We start from the raw sequence: 19,758 nt of genomic DNA on the forward strand, positions 1-19,758 counted from the left end.
TCTTGGCTTCTGCTGAACGCTTTCCCAGAAAATGAAACCTGCCATTTAGGGAGAACTCTGTGTCTTCCTCTTGGGAACTTGAGGGTTTGGCTTTCCATTTTATGACACACCCTTCTATGCCAAAGACATTGATAGGTGTCAGTTAATGCCCTGATACAGCATCTGGCTCTGTACTCTGCCTCCAAAACAGGGCCAGTTGAACATGGACCTTTGAGTCCAACACGCAGAGCTCACAGTACAGTCTGTACTAACATCCAGTGACACTGCAGTTCTGTGTATTGTCCCAGGGCGCCACTTCATGTCATTGGTGTTCACTTGTGCTCTCCTTTCCAGGGACTGCATGAAAGGAGAAGAAACAGAGAATAAGAAGATCGGCTGCACTGTTAACCTGATGGTGAGAGTCTGCCTATTGGGATAGTTTCTGTCCTATACTGTGATTTACTTGACTTTCTATAATTTATGTGTGTAATAAGGGTTTGAGGCAGGACATCAACTCTTACTTGTATCTTGGAGGCCTGATTCTTACCAGCCATATTTCCAATTGGGAAAGGACTGATATGAGCTTTTCTTTGGGCAGAACTCTAGCCTGGCCTCTTGCCAGTGCCCTGCCAACCCTGACCTACCCTGATTCACAACCTGCCTTGATCCTCGGTCTGCCCTTCCGCTTTCACACTACTCAGAGCCATGATATACCTGCCTGTAGTTTCACTCTAACAGTCCTTCTTTCTGGCTGGCCCTGTCTTTCTGGTACTGGCTGCCTCCAGAGTCCACCCTCCCCCTCTTACCTGACACATCCAGGGCTTTGGCTGGCTACCTGGAGCTCAGGTATGGCCTCCCCATGTGGCAGATGCTCTCATATTTATTTGTGTTTCCTTTTATCCCTTAAAGAACTTCTACAAATCTGAGATTAACAAAGAAGAGATGTATATCCGCTATATCCATAAGCTTTGTGATATGCATTTGCAGGCCGAAAACTACACAGGTGAGTAAGGAGAAATGAGAGCTGCATCTGCCCTTAGGTAGCAGAGAGTCTCCAGACAGGTGTGCCTGTCAGCTCTCAGCAGAGAGTTGGGGCATTTCCTCCAGCTCCCTTGTGGCATGTGGTACAGAGTAAGCAGAAGAACTTCCTCTTGTGCCTTCATGCCATGTCCTCCACTGTCCACCCCTCTGAGACCTCAAGGGTGACCCCCAAATTCTGGTGCATCAGCTTTAAAGTGTCCTGTCCTCATGAATATAGCTTTTCTTAGGGCCTTCAAATCCAGAGTCAAGTGATAGCACTACAAAAGAATATCCCCCTTACCCTTGGACTTCCAGAACTCACAGACAGGTCCACCTCGAAGTCTAGCCTCTTCCCTTATCACTGCACAGCAGCCCACATTGAGCTCCCAGTATAGAGTGTGCAGAGTTCATCTGACTTCTTGACAGGCCACTCAGGGGCTCTTTCATGTATCTACAGTTTAATCCATTACTAGGCCTTTCTATCCAGAACAAATTTTAAAACATTTCCAAATGCCTGTCATACTCAGTTTACTGAGAGCCACACTGAATCAATAGAGTATATGTGTGATGCATGTGTGTTCTTTCTAATCACTTTTTGCCATAGTTCACCCAATACACACATCTTGGCTGTGATGACCAGATACTATTTCTTGGCCCTTAGAGTACAGGACTTGAATTTGTGTGACCTAACAGGAAATTCAAGCTATCTTAATTTTCAGCTATGACTAGAACTGGATGGATTTGCAGAAACAGAGAATCTGCCATCTTTATCTGTAGATGTTATGGAGGGTTTGGCATATATGGCACCTCTTCTGATAGTACAACTTGACAAGAATTAAATCTAAAGTGACTGAGCTGGATCTGCCATTCTCTGCAGCCACTTCCACCTATGATGCCAACAATCATTTGAGAGAGTAGTGAAGAAAAAGACTTTGATAAGCTCTGTTTATCTGTAGAGGCATTTGCTAAAGCTTGGGAGGTCTGGGCCATGAATGAGAGGCTGAGTCAGGGATTTGGATAGAGAAAGGAGTTAAGCCTTGTCTTTGGTGCCTCCAGTATCTGCAAAGAATACGCACAGGGAAAACAATATTTTACATTATTTTCAAAATTCCAGAGGAAGGCTGTGAGTGCCACAGAGAGAAAAGGCTCCTCTGTCCTCTGAGGGAAGAAGTTTCCCAGATTCAGATCCTGCAAGGAGTGTGTGTCCCTGCCCAGGAGGTTCTAGTGGCAAGGACACAGACAAGCCAGGATGAGGACCCTAGAGAGTTGCACAGACAAACCTGGATGAAACAAAAAGTGGGTCACAAAATGATTAGAAATGAGATTCTTCATAGTCATAGGTAGAGTAGAGCCTTGAAAGCCAGGCAGAAGCTAGAACAAATTAGCTTGCCAGTAGAAGGTTCCCACTAAAGAGACCAAAAGGAATAAGAGAGGACTCTGTAATGAGGATCCTGAGCAGTGGCTGCCACTCAGTGCGACTTATCTCCTGGAATTCAGGGAGCCACACTACTTACTGTGTTTTTGCATCACCTCCTCTTAACTGTTCCACAAGTAAAGTGTTGCTAGGCCTCCACTCAGAGTTCGGTATCAATTTAGTTTCCTCCAGTAATGGAGCCTCTACTCCAGGCCCATCACACAATTACAATTTGATCTTATTAGAAACTGAAAAGATGAAGAGAAAGGGTCATTCCCAGGGCCATGCTGAGGACAGAAAATAGAGCTGAAGACAACGAGAGTGGCTGAGGGAGGGCTGAGGGAAGCCTTGGTCAGTGCTTATCCCAAGTGCCATTTATAAGAAAGTTGGAAGGGAAGTTGTATCAGTTGAACAAAAAGGTACCTAAGAACTCTGACATGTCAGTGTCTCCCAAAGCAAGGCAGTCTGTGCACAAACTCTGCTTGCTGAGCCATTCTTTATTTTTTATCTGGAGCCCTAAGCAGGTGACCAGGCCATGGTAGGAAGGTGTCTACCAGGATCTTTGACTCCTTCAATGCCATGGACAAGGGTTGTTGGCTTGCTGGGCAATCTTACTGCCTAATCTTTGATATCCAGTATTCCTGACCTGAGCTGCACTTGCCTTGTCCTGGCATGTGTTCAGCACAGTCCCCTGGTACCAGGCTGCTCCTGGGCCCTGAGAGGAAGCTGCCTATCCCCCACAGAGGCTGCATTCACCCTGCTCCTCTACTGTGAGCTGCTGCAGTGGGAGGACCGACCACTGCGGGAATTCCTCCACTACCCATCTCAGACAGAATGGCAGCGGAAAGAGGGACTGTGCCGGAAGATCATCCACTACTTCAACAAAGGCAAGGTAGGTGTCATTAGGCAAGCCTTTTAGCCTTCAGCTTTTGCTGTAATGCACATATGACATCTTGACACTATAGGGTTGGTAGCAACTGCACAGGGTAGTGAGTAGGGTGGTCAATGGGTGGGTGCCCTTGTGCATATCAGTTTTATTTTCTCTGGAGAAAAAAATAGCTAAATTCTGTGGCTTGGAAGGCAGTCTTTTCCAGGTTGCGGGTGTATGAGAAAACCCCACATACCAGCTTTGCAATCTGTAAATGCTAATGCTCCTATAGCAGAGACTACTGGAACTTCATTTGAATTTGTTAGATCTACTTAAAGAATTGATGTGGCTTTCTATTCTGCTGCCATAGAAAATGTGAGGGGTAAAACTGAACAGATTTTATTCATGGTCAAAGGAAGCCTACACCACCTTGTACTGGTACATTTCTTATCTTGGATTTCCCTTCCTTACTGCACAGCCTGGCCTCCTTGTATTGAGATTACTGTTCATCAGACTTGATTCTTTGGGGTTGGCAGCATTGTCAGTGCTGGTTCAGTCTTTGTAGGGGCTTCCTGACCACCCTCCTCCCATCTCTGGGAGAGTTCTCTGTGGTGCCCTTTGACCACTGACCATTGAGTGTGGCCCTTGCAATGACTGGAAGGCTGGGTATATAACTCGCTGAAGCCATTCTCTCATTACTCAGATTTGACCATATTTTGAAAAGTTAAAGTAGTGAGGGCGGTGTGGTGGCATAGCAGGTTAAATCTCTGCCTGTGAGGCCAGCATCTTATATGGGTGCCAGTTAGAATCTTGGCTGCTCCACTTCCGATCCAACTCCTTGCTAATCCACCTGGGAAAGTGTTTAGAGGATGGCACAAGTGCTTGAACCCCTGCACCCACCTGGAAGTCCCAGAGAAAACTCCAGACTCTTGGCTTTGGCCTGGCCCAACCCCTGCAATTGTGGCCACTTGGGGAGTGAACCAGATCTCTCTCTCCCTCCCTCTCTCTCTGACTCTGCTCCTCTCTGTAACTTTCAAATAAATGAAAAAGAAATCTTTTAAGAAGAAAAAAAAATGGAAATAGGATCATTCAAAGAACTGTAGTGGCTGAGCCCCTTACTCAAATAAATAGAAATTAGAGTTTTTTTAATGAGTTTTTTCATCATTAAAAAGAAATATTTAAACATGAATGATTTTTGCCCATGAATCAGAAGCATTATTCATTTTACATGAGACTGCTTTGTTGAAATATTCACTGAAAAAACATTTACTCTTGAAGAGAATGCACCAGTAAGTAAGAAACCTTTTCAAAACCACAGTTCTCTATAACCTAGCCCAGAAGGAAGGTCTGTACTCAGTGTCAGCCAGCCCGTGTAACTGATCCGCAGTCCTAGGCCTGAGCCTACTTTCCTAGTAAAGGCCTGACCTAGGGCCCCTCATTGGCACAAATTTAGACCTGTCCTTCTGGCATCTAGCTGACCTGGATGCCCAGAAAGCCCACCAAACAGCACAAGCATGGTGTGAGCATTCATCAGCATGGAGTGGAGATTTATCCAGATCCAATTCTTACATGCTCTCTACTGTTCTATATGTTTGAAAATTCCTGTGTTAAAATTTTTAATTAGGGCCGGCGCCGGGGCTTAACAGGCTAATCCTCTGCCTTGCGGCGCCGGCACCCTGGGTTCTAGTCCCGGTCAGGGCACCGGATTCTGTCCCGGTTGCCCCTCTTCCAGGCCAGCTCTCTGCTATGGCCCGGAAAGGCAGTGGAGGATGGCCCAAGTGCTTGGGCCATGCACCCACATGGGAGACCAGGAGAAGTACCTGGCTCCTGCCTTCGGATCAGCGAGATGCGCTGGCCGCAGCGGCCATTGGAGGGTGAACCAACGGCAAAAAGGAAGACCTTTCTCTCTGTCTCTCTCTCTCTCACTATCCACTTGCCTGTGGGAAAAAAAAAAATTTTTTTTTTAATTAGTACTGAGTAAACATCAGGCACACCAATGACTCCCAGTCTATCCAGCAGAAAGAAAACTCTATTAAAAGGAAGAGAAAGGGGTCAACATTGTGGCATAGTGGGTAAAGCCACCACCTGGAATGCTAACATGCCACATGGGTTCCGGTTTGTATCCCAGTTCCTCCACTTCCAATCCAGCTACCTGCTAATGGCTTGGGAAAAGCACAGGAAGATGGCCCAAGTACTTGGGCCCCTGCCACCCATGTGGGAGACCTAGAAGAAGCTCCTGGCTCCTTGCTTCCACTTGGCCTAGCCCCAGCCATTGTGGTCATCTGAGGAGCGAACCAGTGGATGGAAGATCCCTCTCTGTCTCTCCCTCTGTATCTCTTTCAAGTAGAAACAAATACATGTTTTTTTAAAAAGGAAAATAAAAGGAGGAATAGACAATAGTGCCTATTAGTGAAGGCCACTTCAGCTTTCCTCAGGCACCTGTGGGATACATCTGTCACCATAATGGGTCACTCCATAGTAATAGCCTGGGGACCCACTAGACGAGGATCAGCTGAAGCCTATCTTAAGGTTCAAAACTTCCCTCAAAGGAAATTTTCAGACCCAGCACCAAGTTCCCGGGTGCCCACCTTAGTTTCCATATTTCTTTCTTAGCTTAAATGATCTTAATTTAAAGGTCCGCATTTCCTTCATTAACTCATTAAATAAATACCAAGTGTATGCTTAGCATTGTTCTAGGCTCTGAGAATGAAGTATATAAACTGGATTTCTGTCCTCATGCAGATTATCATCTAATCAAGGTTAATACAAGAAAAGCAAAATTTTTAAAAGATTTGTTTATTTATTTAAAAAGGAGAGTTAGAGTGACAGAGAGAGAAAATCTTTTATCTGCAGATTCACTCCCCAAATGGCCACAATGGCCAGGGTTGGGCCAGGGCAAAACCAGGAGACTAGAACTCCATCTAGGTCTCCCACTTGGATGCAGGGACCCAAAGACTTGAGCCATCTTCCACTGCTTTCCTGGGTGCATTAGCAGAGAGCTGGGTCAGAAGTAGACCAGCTAGGACTTGAGCCAGCACCCATATAGGATTCTAGCATTGCAGACAGCAACTTAATCCACTGTACCACAACACCAACCCTAATATTTCTTTTTTAAGTAATATAACTTCAAGGAACAGGCATTTTGCCAAGCAGTTAAGACGCTAGTGTCCCACGTTGGAGTAGTAGATTTACTTCCTGGATCTGATTCCTGACTCCAGCTTCCTACCAATGCAGACTCGGGGAGGTGACAGTGATGGTTCACAAAGGAGACCTGGATTGTATTCCTGACTCCCAGCTTCAAGCCCAGACCCCTTCCATTGTGTATACTTGGCCAATAAATCAATGAATGGAAGTGTTTTCTCTCACTCGCTCTAACAAAGAAAAAACTAATTTAAAAGTTTTTATAAGATTTATTTATTTATTTGAAAGAGTTACAGAGTGTCAGAGGGAGAGACAGAGAGAGGTCTTCCATCCACTGGTTCACTCCCTAAATGGCTGCAACGGCCAGAGCTGGGCCTATCCAAATCCAGGAGCCAGGAGATTCTTCTGGGTCTCCCACACAGGTGCAGAAGTCCAAAGACTTGGGCCATCTTCTGCTGCTTTCCCAGGCCATAGCAGAGAGCAGGGCCGGTGCTGTGGCTCACTTGGTTAATCCTCTGCCTGCGGCGCCGACATCCCATATGGGCACCAGGTTCTAGTCCCGACTGTTCCTCTTCCAGTCCAGCTCTCTGCTGTGGCCCAGGAGGGCAGTGGAGGATGGCCCAAGTGCTTGGGCCCCTGCACCGGCATGGGAAACCAGGAGGAAGCACCTGGCTCCTGGCTTTGGATCAGTACAGCTCCAGCCATTGCGGCCGACTGGGGAGTGAACCATCGGATGGAAGACCTCTCTCTTTCTCTCTCTGCCTCTCCTTTCTCTGTATAACTCTGACTTTCAAATAGGTAAATAAATCTTTTTTTTTTTTTGACAGGCAGTGAGAGAGACAGAAAGGTCTTCTTTTTCCGTTGGTTCACCCCCCAAATGGCCACTCCGACCAGCGTGCTGAGGCCGGCGCACTGCGCCTATCCGAAGCCAGGAGCCAGGTGCTTGCTCCTGGTCTCCCATGCGGGTGCAGGGCCCAAGAACTTGGGCCATCCTCCACTGCCTTCCCAGGCCAAAGCAGAGAGCTGGACTGGAAGGGGAGCAACCAGGACTAGTACCCAGTGCCCCAACCGGGACTATAACCTGGGGTGCCGGTGCCGCAGGCGGAGGATTAGCCAAGTGAGCCGCGGTGCCGGCTGGTAAATAAATCTTTAAAAAATTTTTTTTGATTGGACAGCTTCAGAGGAACAAACAGTAATGGGGGGGCCAACGCTGTGGTGTAGCAAGTAAGACTGCCGCCTGCAGTGCCAGCATCCCATATGGGTACCAATTCGAGTCCCTACTGCTCCACTTCCAATGCAGCTTGTTTGCTATGGCTGTGAAAGTACCTGTGCCTGAGTGGGAGACCCAAAAGAAGCTCCTGGCTCTTGGCTTTGGATCGGTGCAGCTCTGGCCCTTGCAGTCAATTGAGGAGTGAACCAGCGGATGAAAGACCTCTCTCTCTCTCTCTCTCTCTCTCTCTTTTTCTCTCTTTCTCTCTTTCTCTCTTTCTCTGCCTCTCTTCTCTCTGTGTAACTCTGACTTTCGAATAAATAAATGGATCTTAAAAAAAAAAAAGACTTCTGTTCACAAAAAAAAAAAAAAAACAGTAATGGACAGGGAAGTACTTGTCCTTGACAAGGTAGTTGAGGAAGGCCTCTTAGAGGTGAAGACATTTGAGCAGAGACCCGAAAACCGTGCTTGGGCTAGAAAGCCACCAAGCTGTGTGCTGCGCTCCGCACATTAGTTTAGAGGCGTATGTTCTTTGTGACATATGAGTTGAAGCTACAGGAAGTCTTGTTGTAACCTCTGGTATGTTTGATGTACGTATGGGCCATTCTGGGATTGCCCGAGGTGCTGAAATCCTGTTCCTATTTCTGATGCAGAGCTGGGAGTTTGGGATCCCACTGTGCAGGGAGCTGGCATGTCAGTATGAGAGCCTCTACGACTATCAGAGCCTCAGCTGGATTCGGGTGAGCTTGGCCCCTTTCCTGACCCCAGCCCTGACCAGAGGTGCCCAGGACCCTCTGGGCATCAATTCTAGTGAACATTCACCAGGAGCCCAACCTTTAATTTATTGCTGTACAGAAGCATGACACTTGTATTCTGACTGAGGAACCAAAACACGTACCTGACAAATGATTGTATAATCTGGACCCCAGGGGCTACTGGTGATTGGGGAGGGGAGAAGCCAGCATAGGCAGAATAGGATGGGAGTTTCAAAGGGAAAGTGGCAACTCAACCTCATAGTTCTGTTTAATGCTGGTTTGTTTAAGGATTCTTTCTCTAAAAGCTTTGTTAAGAGTTTTCCCCATTTTGGCTTGTAGTCACTTTTAAGTACCTGTTCTTGCTCCCTTCTTGAAGCAAAATATTCAGAGTCTGCACCAAATGTTTCCTGCTCTCTGATCCTGAGTTCTGAACCAAAGTAGCAATTGATTTCCTCAGCTAAAAGAGACCAGCAGTCTCATCTCATCTTCCCTGCACCCTCCTCTTAATGGTACCTTTATCTCCTTTGTTCCTTGATCTAGATTGGGGCTTTGGTATGGTCCTTTACCAGCAGCCCTTGACTGGTTCTTAAAGGTCACGGCTCCCTAAGCAGGCTGGCTTGATTGCATACATGAGAGCCATCTTGCCAGGAAAATCAGTCCTTTTTTTCTGAACACAAAGCTGGGTGGGCCAAAACTAAAATGCTTACCAACTTGGTTATGACAGACACCATATGTATTGATTACCTTTCCAAGTTTAATACCTAAGCTGAAACCAGTGCCAATGATGCTTGCAGCTGATCCTTCCTCACTATGGTTGTTAGCATCTTTAATCAGGTGATTGACAAACAAGAGTGGATGAATTGTACTTGATGAAATAGCACTAAGAATTGCAGCTCCAAGTAAGAGATCAACCTGTGGAGTGAGTGTCAGTTAAAACCAGAAATCCCTGGGCATAAAAGGTCAGTATAAAATGTGTGTCCTCATGTGCAGGAAGCCCATATCTCCATGGGGCAGATACATCCCCTGGAAGAACATTGAGGGCAACTGCACAGGGCTGCAGAGAGTAAGCCTGTCCCCAGCCCACCATCAGACAGCTGTGGAGGAGGACTTCTTCTTGCATGATGCAACTCCATGGAGAGAAGCTAGCCATGGCTAGGGACTCACTTCATCCTTACCCAGATTGAGTTGCCTAGGAGAATTTGCTCTGGCACCAGAAGCAGTTAAGCCACCCTGAAGGCAGTTACTTTTCTGGTTCACAGAAAATGGAGGCCAGCTACTACGACAACATTATGGAGCAGCAGCGCCTGGAGCCTGAGTTCTTTCGTGTTGGCTTCTACGGCAGGAAGTTTCCTTTCTTCCTTCGGGTGAGTCCATTCAAAGGGTCACAAGCACTTGTATTTTATATACATAATTCACTTAAAACTTGTACTTTTTTTTTGTCTATTCTGCTGAATACTTCTTTCCAAAAAACTAACTAGTCAACAAAAGGATTTTAGCTAACAGCTCCAGCTGTTTCAGTCTGCTGTCTTGTTCTGTAACTACCACAAATGAGTGAATGTGGTTTTCCTACTAAATCAACAAAGTTCCTTTAGGAAGTAACCAGCTTCTAGGAATTGCCCATAGGTGACTTCCTGCTTCTGCCTTTGCTGCCTGGACCTCCCATTCCACTACTCTCTGCCAGCAGGGCACTGGGCAGCCCTGACCTCAGCAGCCTAGCTTCCTGGAGTCTCTCAGCTAGGATGGGGTTCTCCCCTCTTGGCTGCACTGGAGCTGGCACAGCCAGGATGGAGAACTGCACTTTGAGAACACTAGGGAGACAGTCCCCTTAGTTCCCCAGGGCCCTTACCAGAGCTGCCAAGATGAAGCCTAGATGTGGAAGGCCTCTTCTAGGCAGCCAGTTCTCTGACCCAGGATGACAACAGCATTCCAGAGAAGGCTGGGCTGGAATATAAGCAGTGTGGAAGAGATGACCGAGTATAGACTTGCTGGCACTGTTGAGCAAGTGTGATTTTCTAATTTATTCTGTATAACCCACGAACCCCATGAGTAGTCAGCCTGGGCTTGCAGGCTATTCCCCAGAGAGTTGTTCTCACATGACCTAAATGAAGCTGTCCAGATGAATAGGCCCTGGAGCTAAACCTAAGACCAGCTCTGATTGTTCCAGATTCCAGTATCTCACTAAAGTTCAGTGTCCACACATCTCAGCAAGCAACTAAGAAAGTTCATAGGTTTGTTCATAGCATTGATATGTTTGGGATCCTGTCTTACTCGAGAAGTTGCTTTAGTCTACTGGACTTGATAACCTGAAAACAAAATTCAGTCTGCTAGCAACAAAGCCCAGGATAATCACATTTCAAATGTAAGATGGGTCAACTTGCGCTTTTCCTGGACAGTAATCATTTTAGGCTAAAAGGAAAAATGATCTGTGTGGGAACTGGTAACAATAGGGCAGCAAGTTCATCCTGCCTGGTTGAGATCCCCAGAAGGCTCCACTCTGTTCCAAAGGAGTGTTCTTGGTAACAGAATGGGAGTGAGTAGAGAAAGTTCTTAGGAACTTTCACAACTTCACTTGTAGTGATCCCCCTCCCTGACATTTTGGTAGTAGCCTAGTTGCTGCCCCATCAGCATGCCTCATTTTACAATAGTAGAGAGTGGAGGTCAGCAAAAGAGGTGGCAGGAATTACTCAAGAAGTGAAACCAAAAGCATCTCCAGAAAGTTCTTTTACAAACTGAATGTCCAGATGTGGCTTCAAGGGCTCTTATAAAGGAAGGAGAATAGCAAAGGGTATTAGGAAGTGCTACTCATCAGTTCATCCCGTCTCCACATAGGGACAAGTCTCTGTGAGCTGTGATTCATGCATACAGGTTTTCCTAGCCTTTCCTTCCTTCAGTCGCTGAGTTCATCTGTGGGAAATGGAATACGTCCCAATGGAAGTAGCTGTTTTTGATTGTAGATGGTGAGGACAAAGTAAAAGCCGGTTTTGTCTTGTTTGGGGATGTTGGGGCTCCTGCCTAAATGAACAGATATGAGGCCAGCAGCAAGCCTCAGCACTGTGTGCCGTCTTCCTCTACTCCTTCACCACCCATGAACACAGTCCATTTATTACTTTAGCTCTGTCAGCTTGATTTCTCTGGACCATCTGCCTGCCTTGCCTCACAAATGTGATTACAAATCTTCAAGGAGACCGGAAAATATTCAGCCTTCCCTTCTTGGGGGAATTTGTATTTCCCTTCATTTCACCCGTGAACAGATCCTGGTGAGAGTTTTACATACTTGAGTGAACATGAAAGATCAATTCTTATACAGTTAGCCAACGGCAGATTGAAAATACGAGGAAAAGACAGTTAGCTCTGTACTGAATGTGTAAGAAATTTTTCTTGTCATTATTCCCTAAATAATTTAGTGTAGCCACTGTTTATAAAGCATTTCTATTGTATTAGGTAGTATAAGTAATCCAGAGAAGATGTAAAATATACAGGAGGATGGCCTAAGTTGTATATGAATACTACACCATTTTATATAAGGAACTTGAGCATCTACAGGTTGTGGTGTCCACAGGGGTCCTAGGTTCAACCTATGTGGGTACCGTCAGACTGCTGTACTTTCTTTGCTGGTTCTGTTTATCAAGTAAGAGACTTAGAAATTTCTCTGTCCTTTGATGTTAGCCTGGCCAACCTTTTCCTCCTGACCTTGACTTCCCCTCTGGTATTGCCCTTCTGATTCATCTGGACACATGGCCCAGCCTTAGCTGAGTTCTCTCATAGTAAGAGAAGAAATAAAAAGGCGACAGAAGTCTGTTTTGAACAGCTTGATGTCTTCCATCAAGGCCTGTGATCATCCCTGTCTGAGAAGCATATGGCTGGCCCTGTGTAGCCTCTCTCTTTTTCTCTCTTCTTCTGAAGACATGTTGGGAAGGGGCTGCCAATGCCTGGCACCTCTTTGGTGAAATGGGTCTGATAGTCTGAAAACTATGTCACTAGTTGGTTTCAAAGGAAACCAGCCTTCCACTCCTGACCTCGCTGTGGGGTCAGCAGCACAGCAGGGGTTGTAGGGGAGGCAGGGTGCCTTGTCCACCAAGAGACTTCAGTCCACAAAGAGAAAAACTAAGACCTAACACAAACCAAATATAATATAACATAAGATTGTAAGAAACGTGATGTTGATTTGTTCTGCTAACACATTTGCAACGAAATTTACTGTCAAAGGTGCTTACAATTACTGAATACTTCCTGGGCGTTGGGCAATGTTTAGACTGTTTCTTACAGCTGATAAAAGTGATCCTTCAAAAGCACATACCTAGTTACCCCACCCCTATTTAGAATTCTTTGGTGGCTCCCATAGCAGTTGTCCCTTGAAAACATGCTGGGATCTTCAGCCACCGTTTTGCAAGTTGTTCACACACACAAACCTTTCCTTTTCTTGTCTTGGCTGTTGTTGCCCTGGTCGTCACTGTACCTACTTCATTATCCTTTCCTACTCCTCCCTGCTAGACTAATCTGTGTGGGCCTTTCAGGACTATCTTTTAAACAAGATGTTTCTTTTTTTTTTTAAGATTTATTTTATTGGGCTGGCGCCGCGGCTCACTAGGCTAATCTTCCACCTGCGGCGCCGGTACACGGGGTTCTAGTCCCGGTCGGGGCGCCGGATTCTGTCCCGGTTGCCCCTCTTCCAGGCCAGCTCTCTGCTATGGCCCGGGAAGGCAGTGGAGGATGGCCCAAGTGCTTGGGCCCTGCACCCCATGGGAGACCAGGAGAAGCTCCTGGCTCCTGCCTTCGGATCAGCGCAGTGCGCCGGCCACAGCACACCGGCCACAGCGCACCGGCCACAGCGGCCATTGGAGGGTGACCCAACGGCAAAGGAAGACCTTTCTCTCTGTCTCTCTCTCTCACTGTCCACTCTGCCTGTCAAAAAAAAAAAAAATTATTCCGGAATAAAAAAAAAATTAAAAAAAAAAGATTTATTTTATTTGAAAGACAAAGTTACAGAGAGAGGCAGAGACAGAGAGAGAGGTCTTCCATCCTCTGGTTCACTCCTATCGAAAGCCAAGAGCCAGGAGCTTCCTTTGGGTCTCCCATGTGGGTGCAGGGACGCAAGCGCTTCGGCCATCTTCTGCTGCTTTCCCAGGCCACAGCAGAGAGCTGGATCAGAAGAGGAGCAGCTGGGACTAGAACCAGCACCCATATGGGATGCCGGTGCTTCAGGCCAGTGCTTTAACCCGCTGCACCACAGCGCCAGCCCCAACAAGATGTTTCTAAAATTCCACCCCCCACCTTGCTTCCCTTTGTGGCTAAGGTATCCAAGTATCCTGTACATCACCCCCAAGACTGCATACCACCATGCAGTTCTGCCTCCATCTGTCCCTCTTCCTCCTTGACTGTCATCCCCTTTAAGACAGGGACTCAGCATTATGCCCCATGCCTAAGGGCCTGGTGCAAAAGAGACTTCTTGGGGCTGGCACTGTGACATAGCAGGTAGAGTTGCCGCCTGTGGTGCCGGCATCTCATGTGGGCACCAGTTCGAATCCCAGCTGCTCCACTTCTGATCCAGCTCTCTGCTATGGCCTAGGAAGGCAGTGGAAGGTGCACCAAGTCATTGGGCCCCGGCACCCATGTGGGAGACCCAGAAGAAGCTCCTGTCTCCTGGCTTCAGATCAGCATAGCTTTGGCCATTGCAGCCAATTGGAGAGTGAACCAGCGGATGGAAGACCATTCTCTCTCTCTCTCTCTCTCTCTCTCTCTCTCTCTCTCTCTCTGCCTCTCCTTCTCTCTCTGTAACTCTTTCAAACAAATAAATAAATCTTTAAAAAAAAAAAAAGAAGAAGAAGAAGAAGAGAGTTCCTGGGATATATTTGTAGGATGATTAACTACTGACTACAAAGTTAAGGTAGGGGATTTCAGGTGAAGCATGGAGTGTGCTTTCATGTTTGTGGCAGAACAAAGAATACGTGTGCCGTGGCCATGACTACGAGAGGCTGGAGGCCTTCCAACAGCGGATGCTCAGCGAGTTCCCACAGGCTGTCGCCATGCAGCACCCCAACCATCCTGACGACGCCATCCTACAGTGCGATGCCCAGTGTATCTTTTGACACTTGACTGGGGGGAGGGGCCCTGGGAGGTGAGTCCCACTCAGTCAGCTGCCCCTGGCCCCTTCACAGGCCAGGTTACCCCTAGTCCTGAACCTGTGTGTGTTCTTAGCACTGAATCCATACCTAGCAAGATACTCCTGCCTCCCAGAGGAAACAGTGGCATGCCCTTACCCATGGGTGGCTTGTGGATACCCCTAAGCAAGACTTCAGTGGAGCCTTTATCCCTCAGGCTGACTGCTACCAGCAGCTTAGTCCTCCCTGCCCTATGAGGGGCCTGCCCAGCGAGTCAGGAGTAATCACTGTGCAGGATGGACCAGGGCTCTTGTCACAGGGATACCACCTGTGCTGTGTTCTGCTCCATTCCCTTGTGCACTGTGACTGCCCCTCGTCTTTGTCAGAGATCCAGGCATGCAGGGAGCAGAAGGAAATAGAAGTGCCTGTGGTTTGTTGGCACATGGGAATTGAATGCTTACATGGGCCTGCCCTTTACCCTCCCTCACCCAACTTTCTTGGAGACCATGTGATAGCCACTAAGACTGTGGCATACTTGTTCCAGAGAGGGGAGGGCAAGCAGACCCCAATCTGTTTTCTCTCCACCAGTACTCCAAATAGTATTAAAAGTTGTTTTGCAGTAAATATAATTTGTGTCAAGGGAGTGGGAGGCAAGCCCAGGACCTTGTAACCTTCTCTCTCTCCTGTGGAGTGGAGATCTACTCTTTTTTTCCCTTCTTTCTTAAAGGGCAGCAGAGAACACTTGACTGGGTGCTCAAGAGGCTCACTACTGAAGCAGGGAGGGAGAGAGGCAGAGAGAGATTACTAAGCGAGCTTGGGCCTGATTTGCCCCTTTGAGATCTGCTGCCTCCGCCTCCGCTTCCAATAGAGATCAGGCTAGTGTGCTCTTCTCTCCTTGGAGATGACAGGGGTCAGCAGTTCAGGTCCATTGCTTTGGCACGCCTGGGTTTCCCCTTCACTTCCTGCCCAGACTTGCAGATCTATGCAGTGACGCCCATTCCAGATTATGTGGATGTTCTGCAGATGGATAGGGTCCCGGATCGCGTCAAGAGCTTCTATCGTGTCAACAATGTGAGGAAGTTCCGGTACGACAGGCCTTTTCATAAAGGCCCCAAGGACAAGGAGAATGAATTCAAGGTGAACAAATCTAGGAAAGCAGGGGCAGAGCTCACAGCAAGTCCAGGGGAGAGCACACTTTTTTGGGTTCTTGTCACTGTTAGACCCCTAGGGTAGGTAGGGTGTGGCAAAACTTGCCTAACTGCCTGCACTTGCCTGTGCCCTCCTTGCAGAGCCTGTGGATTGAACGCACCACACTGACTTTGACCCACAGCTTGCCTGGCATCTCTCGATGGTTCGAAGTGGAGAGGAGGGAACTGGTGAGACACGACTCAGACAGGGCTGTGCGTCACACTGCTCCCTCAGCACTAGCTCTGGGACCTTTCTCTAAGGACTAACGAAAGAGCATTTCAGCCACTTGCCTGCCCTAGGCTCCCCCAGATCATTCCTGTGCTAGGAGCTGTGTACTGCTCTTATCCAATGCACACAGTATCCCTAGACCACACTATTTTTAAGGTTCCATTTTACAGAGAAGAAAACCATTCAGGAAGCTGGAGCACTCTGATTTCAAAACTAGTGCTCTTCAATATTTGCTGTGCTTCCAAGTGCCTGTAAATCAGAAAGGAAAAATAGAAAGGGTCAAGGGGTCTGAAGTCCCTAGAAGCAAGAAAATGGAACCAACATCAGAAGTCTTAGATCCCTACTCTCAGGAACATGATGAGTCCTGGATGACACTGTGCTGTGTGCCCCAGGTGGAGGTGAGCCCTCTGGAGAATGCCATCCAAGTTGTTGAGAATAAGAACCAGGAGCTGCGGGCCCTGATCAGCCAATATCAGCACAAGCAGGTGCATGGCAACATCAACCTGCTCAGCATGTGCCTGAATGGTGTCATTGATGCAGCTGTTAATGGAGGCATTGCACGCTACCAGGAGGTGAGCGGGGCCCCTAACCGAAACCCATGCCAGTACTTGTATGGAGAGATGCTGTGCAGGCTCCTCCTCTTAGGATCGCAGTGTCCATGGACAGCCTTCCCAGCTGACCGTCTCCTTGCTAAGCTAACTTGGGATGGCCCTGGGATGAAACCCCCAACTTCTCCTTATTCCTGTGGCACAGCTCCCTAGTAGGCCCTTTCTTCATTTTTGTTCTTTGAACTCTGATAAATGGGTAATCCATCTGATTAGGAAAGGATTGTTAAATGGCCTCCAAGAGGCATCCTAAAGCCCAGCCCTATATGAGAAACAAGTTGTAAGCTGGCTAAGAGGCTAGGCTCTGGTCCCAGGCCACCAACCCTGCTTGTCCTATGCAGGCTGTTCAGGCTCTGGGAGACGTAGCCACCTTCAGTCCTTCTCAGAACTAGAAACATCTCTGAATACCAGATGTTCAAACAGGCTAGGAGGGAGGTACTAGTGTGTGTACCCATGAAGAAGCAGCCTGGCTGCCTTTTAGGTGGCACCTTTGGACTCAGACCTCCTGGGGGGGGGGGCATCTAAGTAGTAGTCCTAGGAAGTGTTCCTGATTTACCTTTTCCTGTCACAGGCCTTCTTTGATAAAGATTACATAACCAAGCACCCAGGAGATGCTGAGAAGATCACCCAGCTCAAGGAGCTCATGCAGGAGCAGGTATGGTTTGCAGGGCTTGGAGGCTCGTGGCCTGTGGAAAAGGCCATGTACTGCAACATGTCAGTAATTCTCAGGGGCTGCTCCCTGGTTGATAGAGTGGCCTTGTTTGTCACCCTTATAGGTCCACGTCCTTGGAGTTGGGCTAGCAGTTCATGAGAAGTTCGTACACCCAGAAATGCGGCCTTTGCACAAGAAGCTGATTGATCAATTCCAAATGATGCGGGCCAGTCTCTACCATGTAAGCTGATCCACGTCCTGCTCCTGCTGCAGAACCAGGTGTCATTTCCTCTAGACCTGTGCCACAAGCCAGACGAAAGTGGGAGGAAGAAGCTGTCCCTACCACAGAGGGGCAGAAGGCAGAGATAGGTGCTCAGGATCCGCTTTCTCACTCTCCCAAAGAAGGAGTCAGATTCAAGGGCAAAGAAAAGTTTTTCAGGTACCATGATAGTGAGTAGAGGTTTTAATTATATTGAAGAAAAGAGCTAAAGGATATGGCCCACCTGTAGGGAGATATTTTTCATCCCAAGAGTCTCAAGAGGTAAGATGTGGCCTGAGCCAACACTCTCATCTCCCTTCTCCTCTCCTCTCCCTCCCCATCTTCATGCCTCCCTTCATCTCTCTTTTTCCTCTCCTTACCTTTCCACCGTAACTTCCTTTTCTCTGTCCTCCTCCCTCTCCCTGTCAGTTTCCTCCATGTCTGGTGACCCAGGCTTACATCTGGCAAAACCTAGTACTTTCATGCTATTTATTTATTTTTTTAAGATTTGTTTTATTTATTTGAAAGACAGAGTTACAGAGAGAGGTAGAGACAGAGAGAGAGGTCTTCCATCTGCTGGTTTACTCCCTAAATGGCTGCAGTGGCCAGAGCTGAGCTGATCCACAGTCAGAAGCCAGAAGCTTCTTACAGGTCTCCCACATGGGCACAAGGGCCCAAGGACTTTGGATCAGAAGTGGAGCAGCCAGGACTCAAACCGGTGACCATATGGGATGCCGGCGCTTCAGGCCAGAGCTTTAACCTGCTATACCACAGCACCGACCATCTTTGCTGACTGCTCTTAAAGGTGTTTGTCAGGTTCTGGAGTTAGACCAGGCCCTAGAACAGGATAGGGAAACTTTCTCTGCCAAGAGCCATTTGGATATTTATAACATCGTTTGCAGGCCCTGAAAAATCATCATCTGCTATAGATTTATTAAATTTCAAGTCCCACCTGAAGCTGGCTTGACAGGACTCGACCAAATGATTTCACAGCCTTAAATGACCCACCAGCTGGACATTCCCCAACTCTGAGATCTCCCTAACTCTGTCCTGGCTCCTTAGCCTCCACAGCAGGATTTGGCCCAAAGATTGGTATGTAAAAGGAGGGCCTGTATTCCAGCACTCATTTTCCTTGGCAGGTGTTACAGGAAATCCTGGCTGGCTGAGAATAAGGTTTAATGTGCCCTGAGCCCTGTATTCACCTACCCTCACTACATTTTCAAGAATGGGGCTGACTCTAAATGTTCTCTAGAGAAGCCTTCCTTCTAAATATTCTAGTTCCCAGACCTTGAGGGATACAAACCCAATTGTCTGCTGCTACCCAGCACCCAAGCCTAGTTCTCTTATTACCCGGAACTACTGGGTAAATGTGGCTGGGAAGGTAGGAAGTACAGCTGTTCAGTACTGGGCCAGGATGCCATGGACAAGAAGATCCCCTTTAGGAGATGACAGCTGGCTACAGAAGCCCCGGGGAGTGTATTAGCATTTTGTTACTTTAGCTAAAATACCTGAAAGGAGATTTTGGAAAAGAAGAGGTTTATTTCAGTTTACAGTTACAGTTCAGGATTTGTAGGCTCTGTCGTGTGGCATCTGTGGAGACTGGTCATGGCTGGTACAGAAGAATGAACACATGGTAAGCAGAAAGCAGAGAGCACTAGTGAAATGTGGACTGTGAAATAACCAATCCTCTCTCAAGAAACACCCTCTGAGGGCACACTCCTAATGACTGAAAGACTTCCCAGTGGCACTACCTCTCAGACACCATGATTAGATCAAATCTTTATCCTTAATTCCTCAACCAGTAATATTAAAACATTGGAGTTTAAACATCTGTATGAGTTCTGGGGAGACAAATCCTACTCAACCCATAACAAGGTTTGTCTCCTTAGACTCAGTGGTTGTGACCACTTAATGCTGAGCAGTTTTATTTGTGGATACTGTGGGTTGTGGCCATCTCAGTCTTTCCAGGCTCCCAATTTAGGTCACAGCCTGTTCCTGTACAAAAGCAGACAGCAGGAAAAGCAAAAATGGGGGGAAAAGCTTGTCATAGTCTGAGACACACTTTACAGACAAAAGTCCACAAAACCTGAAATACTTCCTTTTTGTCATGATTCCCCATGCTATCTTACACTGAAACTTACAGAGAAGGTCTTTCTCCCTTAAAATGTTGGTGTCCATTTAATCAAGAACTTGGGTAGTGTCACTGAATCCGAAGGGTACAGACCATCACTTCTCATTGCACCGTGTCCTCTGCTGACTTGGCTACCCTCTGCTGTGTGAAGACTTCCCCATCACAGCAGGTGGCCCAGGCAGGCAAGATCCTGGCCACCGAGGAGGTCCT

At 47.4% G+C, this 19,758-nt stretch overlaps 1 protein-coding gene across 1 annotated transcript in view; it reads left to right on the top strand.

Moving 5' to 3' along the window:
- Nucleotides 1-19,758, top strand: part of DOCK3 (dedicator of cytokinesis 3) — a 455,873-nt gene that overhangs the window by 419,652 nt on the left and 16,463 nt on the right. The window contains exons 36-46 of the mRNA XM_062199955.1: nt 334-394; nt 889-982; nt 3,157-3,305; nt 8,286-8,372; nt 9,647-9,751; nt 14,321-14,462; nt 15,456-15,622; nt 15,775-15,861; nt 16,294-16,473; nt 17,078-17,161; nt 17,283-17,399. Of these exons, the coding sequence (XP_062055939.1) occupies nt 334-394; nt 889-982; nt 3,157-3,305; nt 8,286-8,372; nt 9,647-9,751; nt 14,321-14,462; nt 15,456-15,622; nt 15,775-15,861; nt 16,294-16,473; nt 17,078-17,161; nt 17,283-17,399 (1,273 nt within the window). The remainder of the gene's footprint in view (nt 1-333; nt 395-888; nt 983-3,156; nt 3,306-8,285; nt 8,373-9,646; nt 9,752-14,320; nt 14,463-15,455; nt 15,623-15,774; nt 15,862-16,293; nt 16,474-17,077; nt 17,162-17,282; nt 17,400-19,758) is intronic.

Source organism: Lepus europaeus, chromosome 9 (genome assembly GCF_033115175.1).
Source record: "Lepus europaeus isolate LE1 chromosome 9, mLepTim1.pri, whole genome shotgun sequence".
Taxonomy (NCBI): domain Eukaryota; kingdom Metazoa; phylum Chordata; class Mammalia; order Lagomorpha; family Leporidae; genus Lepus; species Lepus europaeus.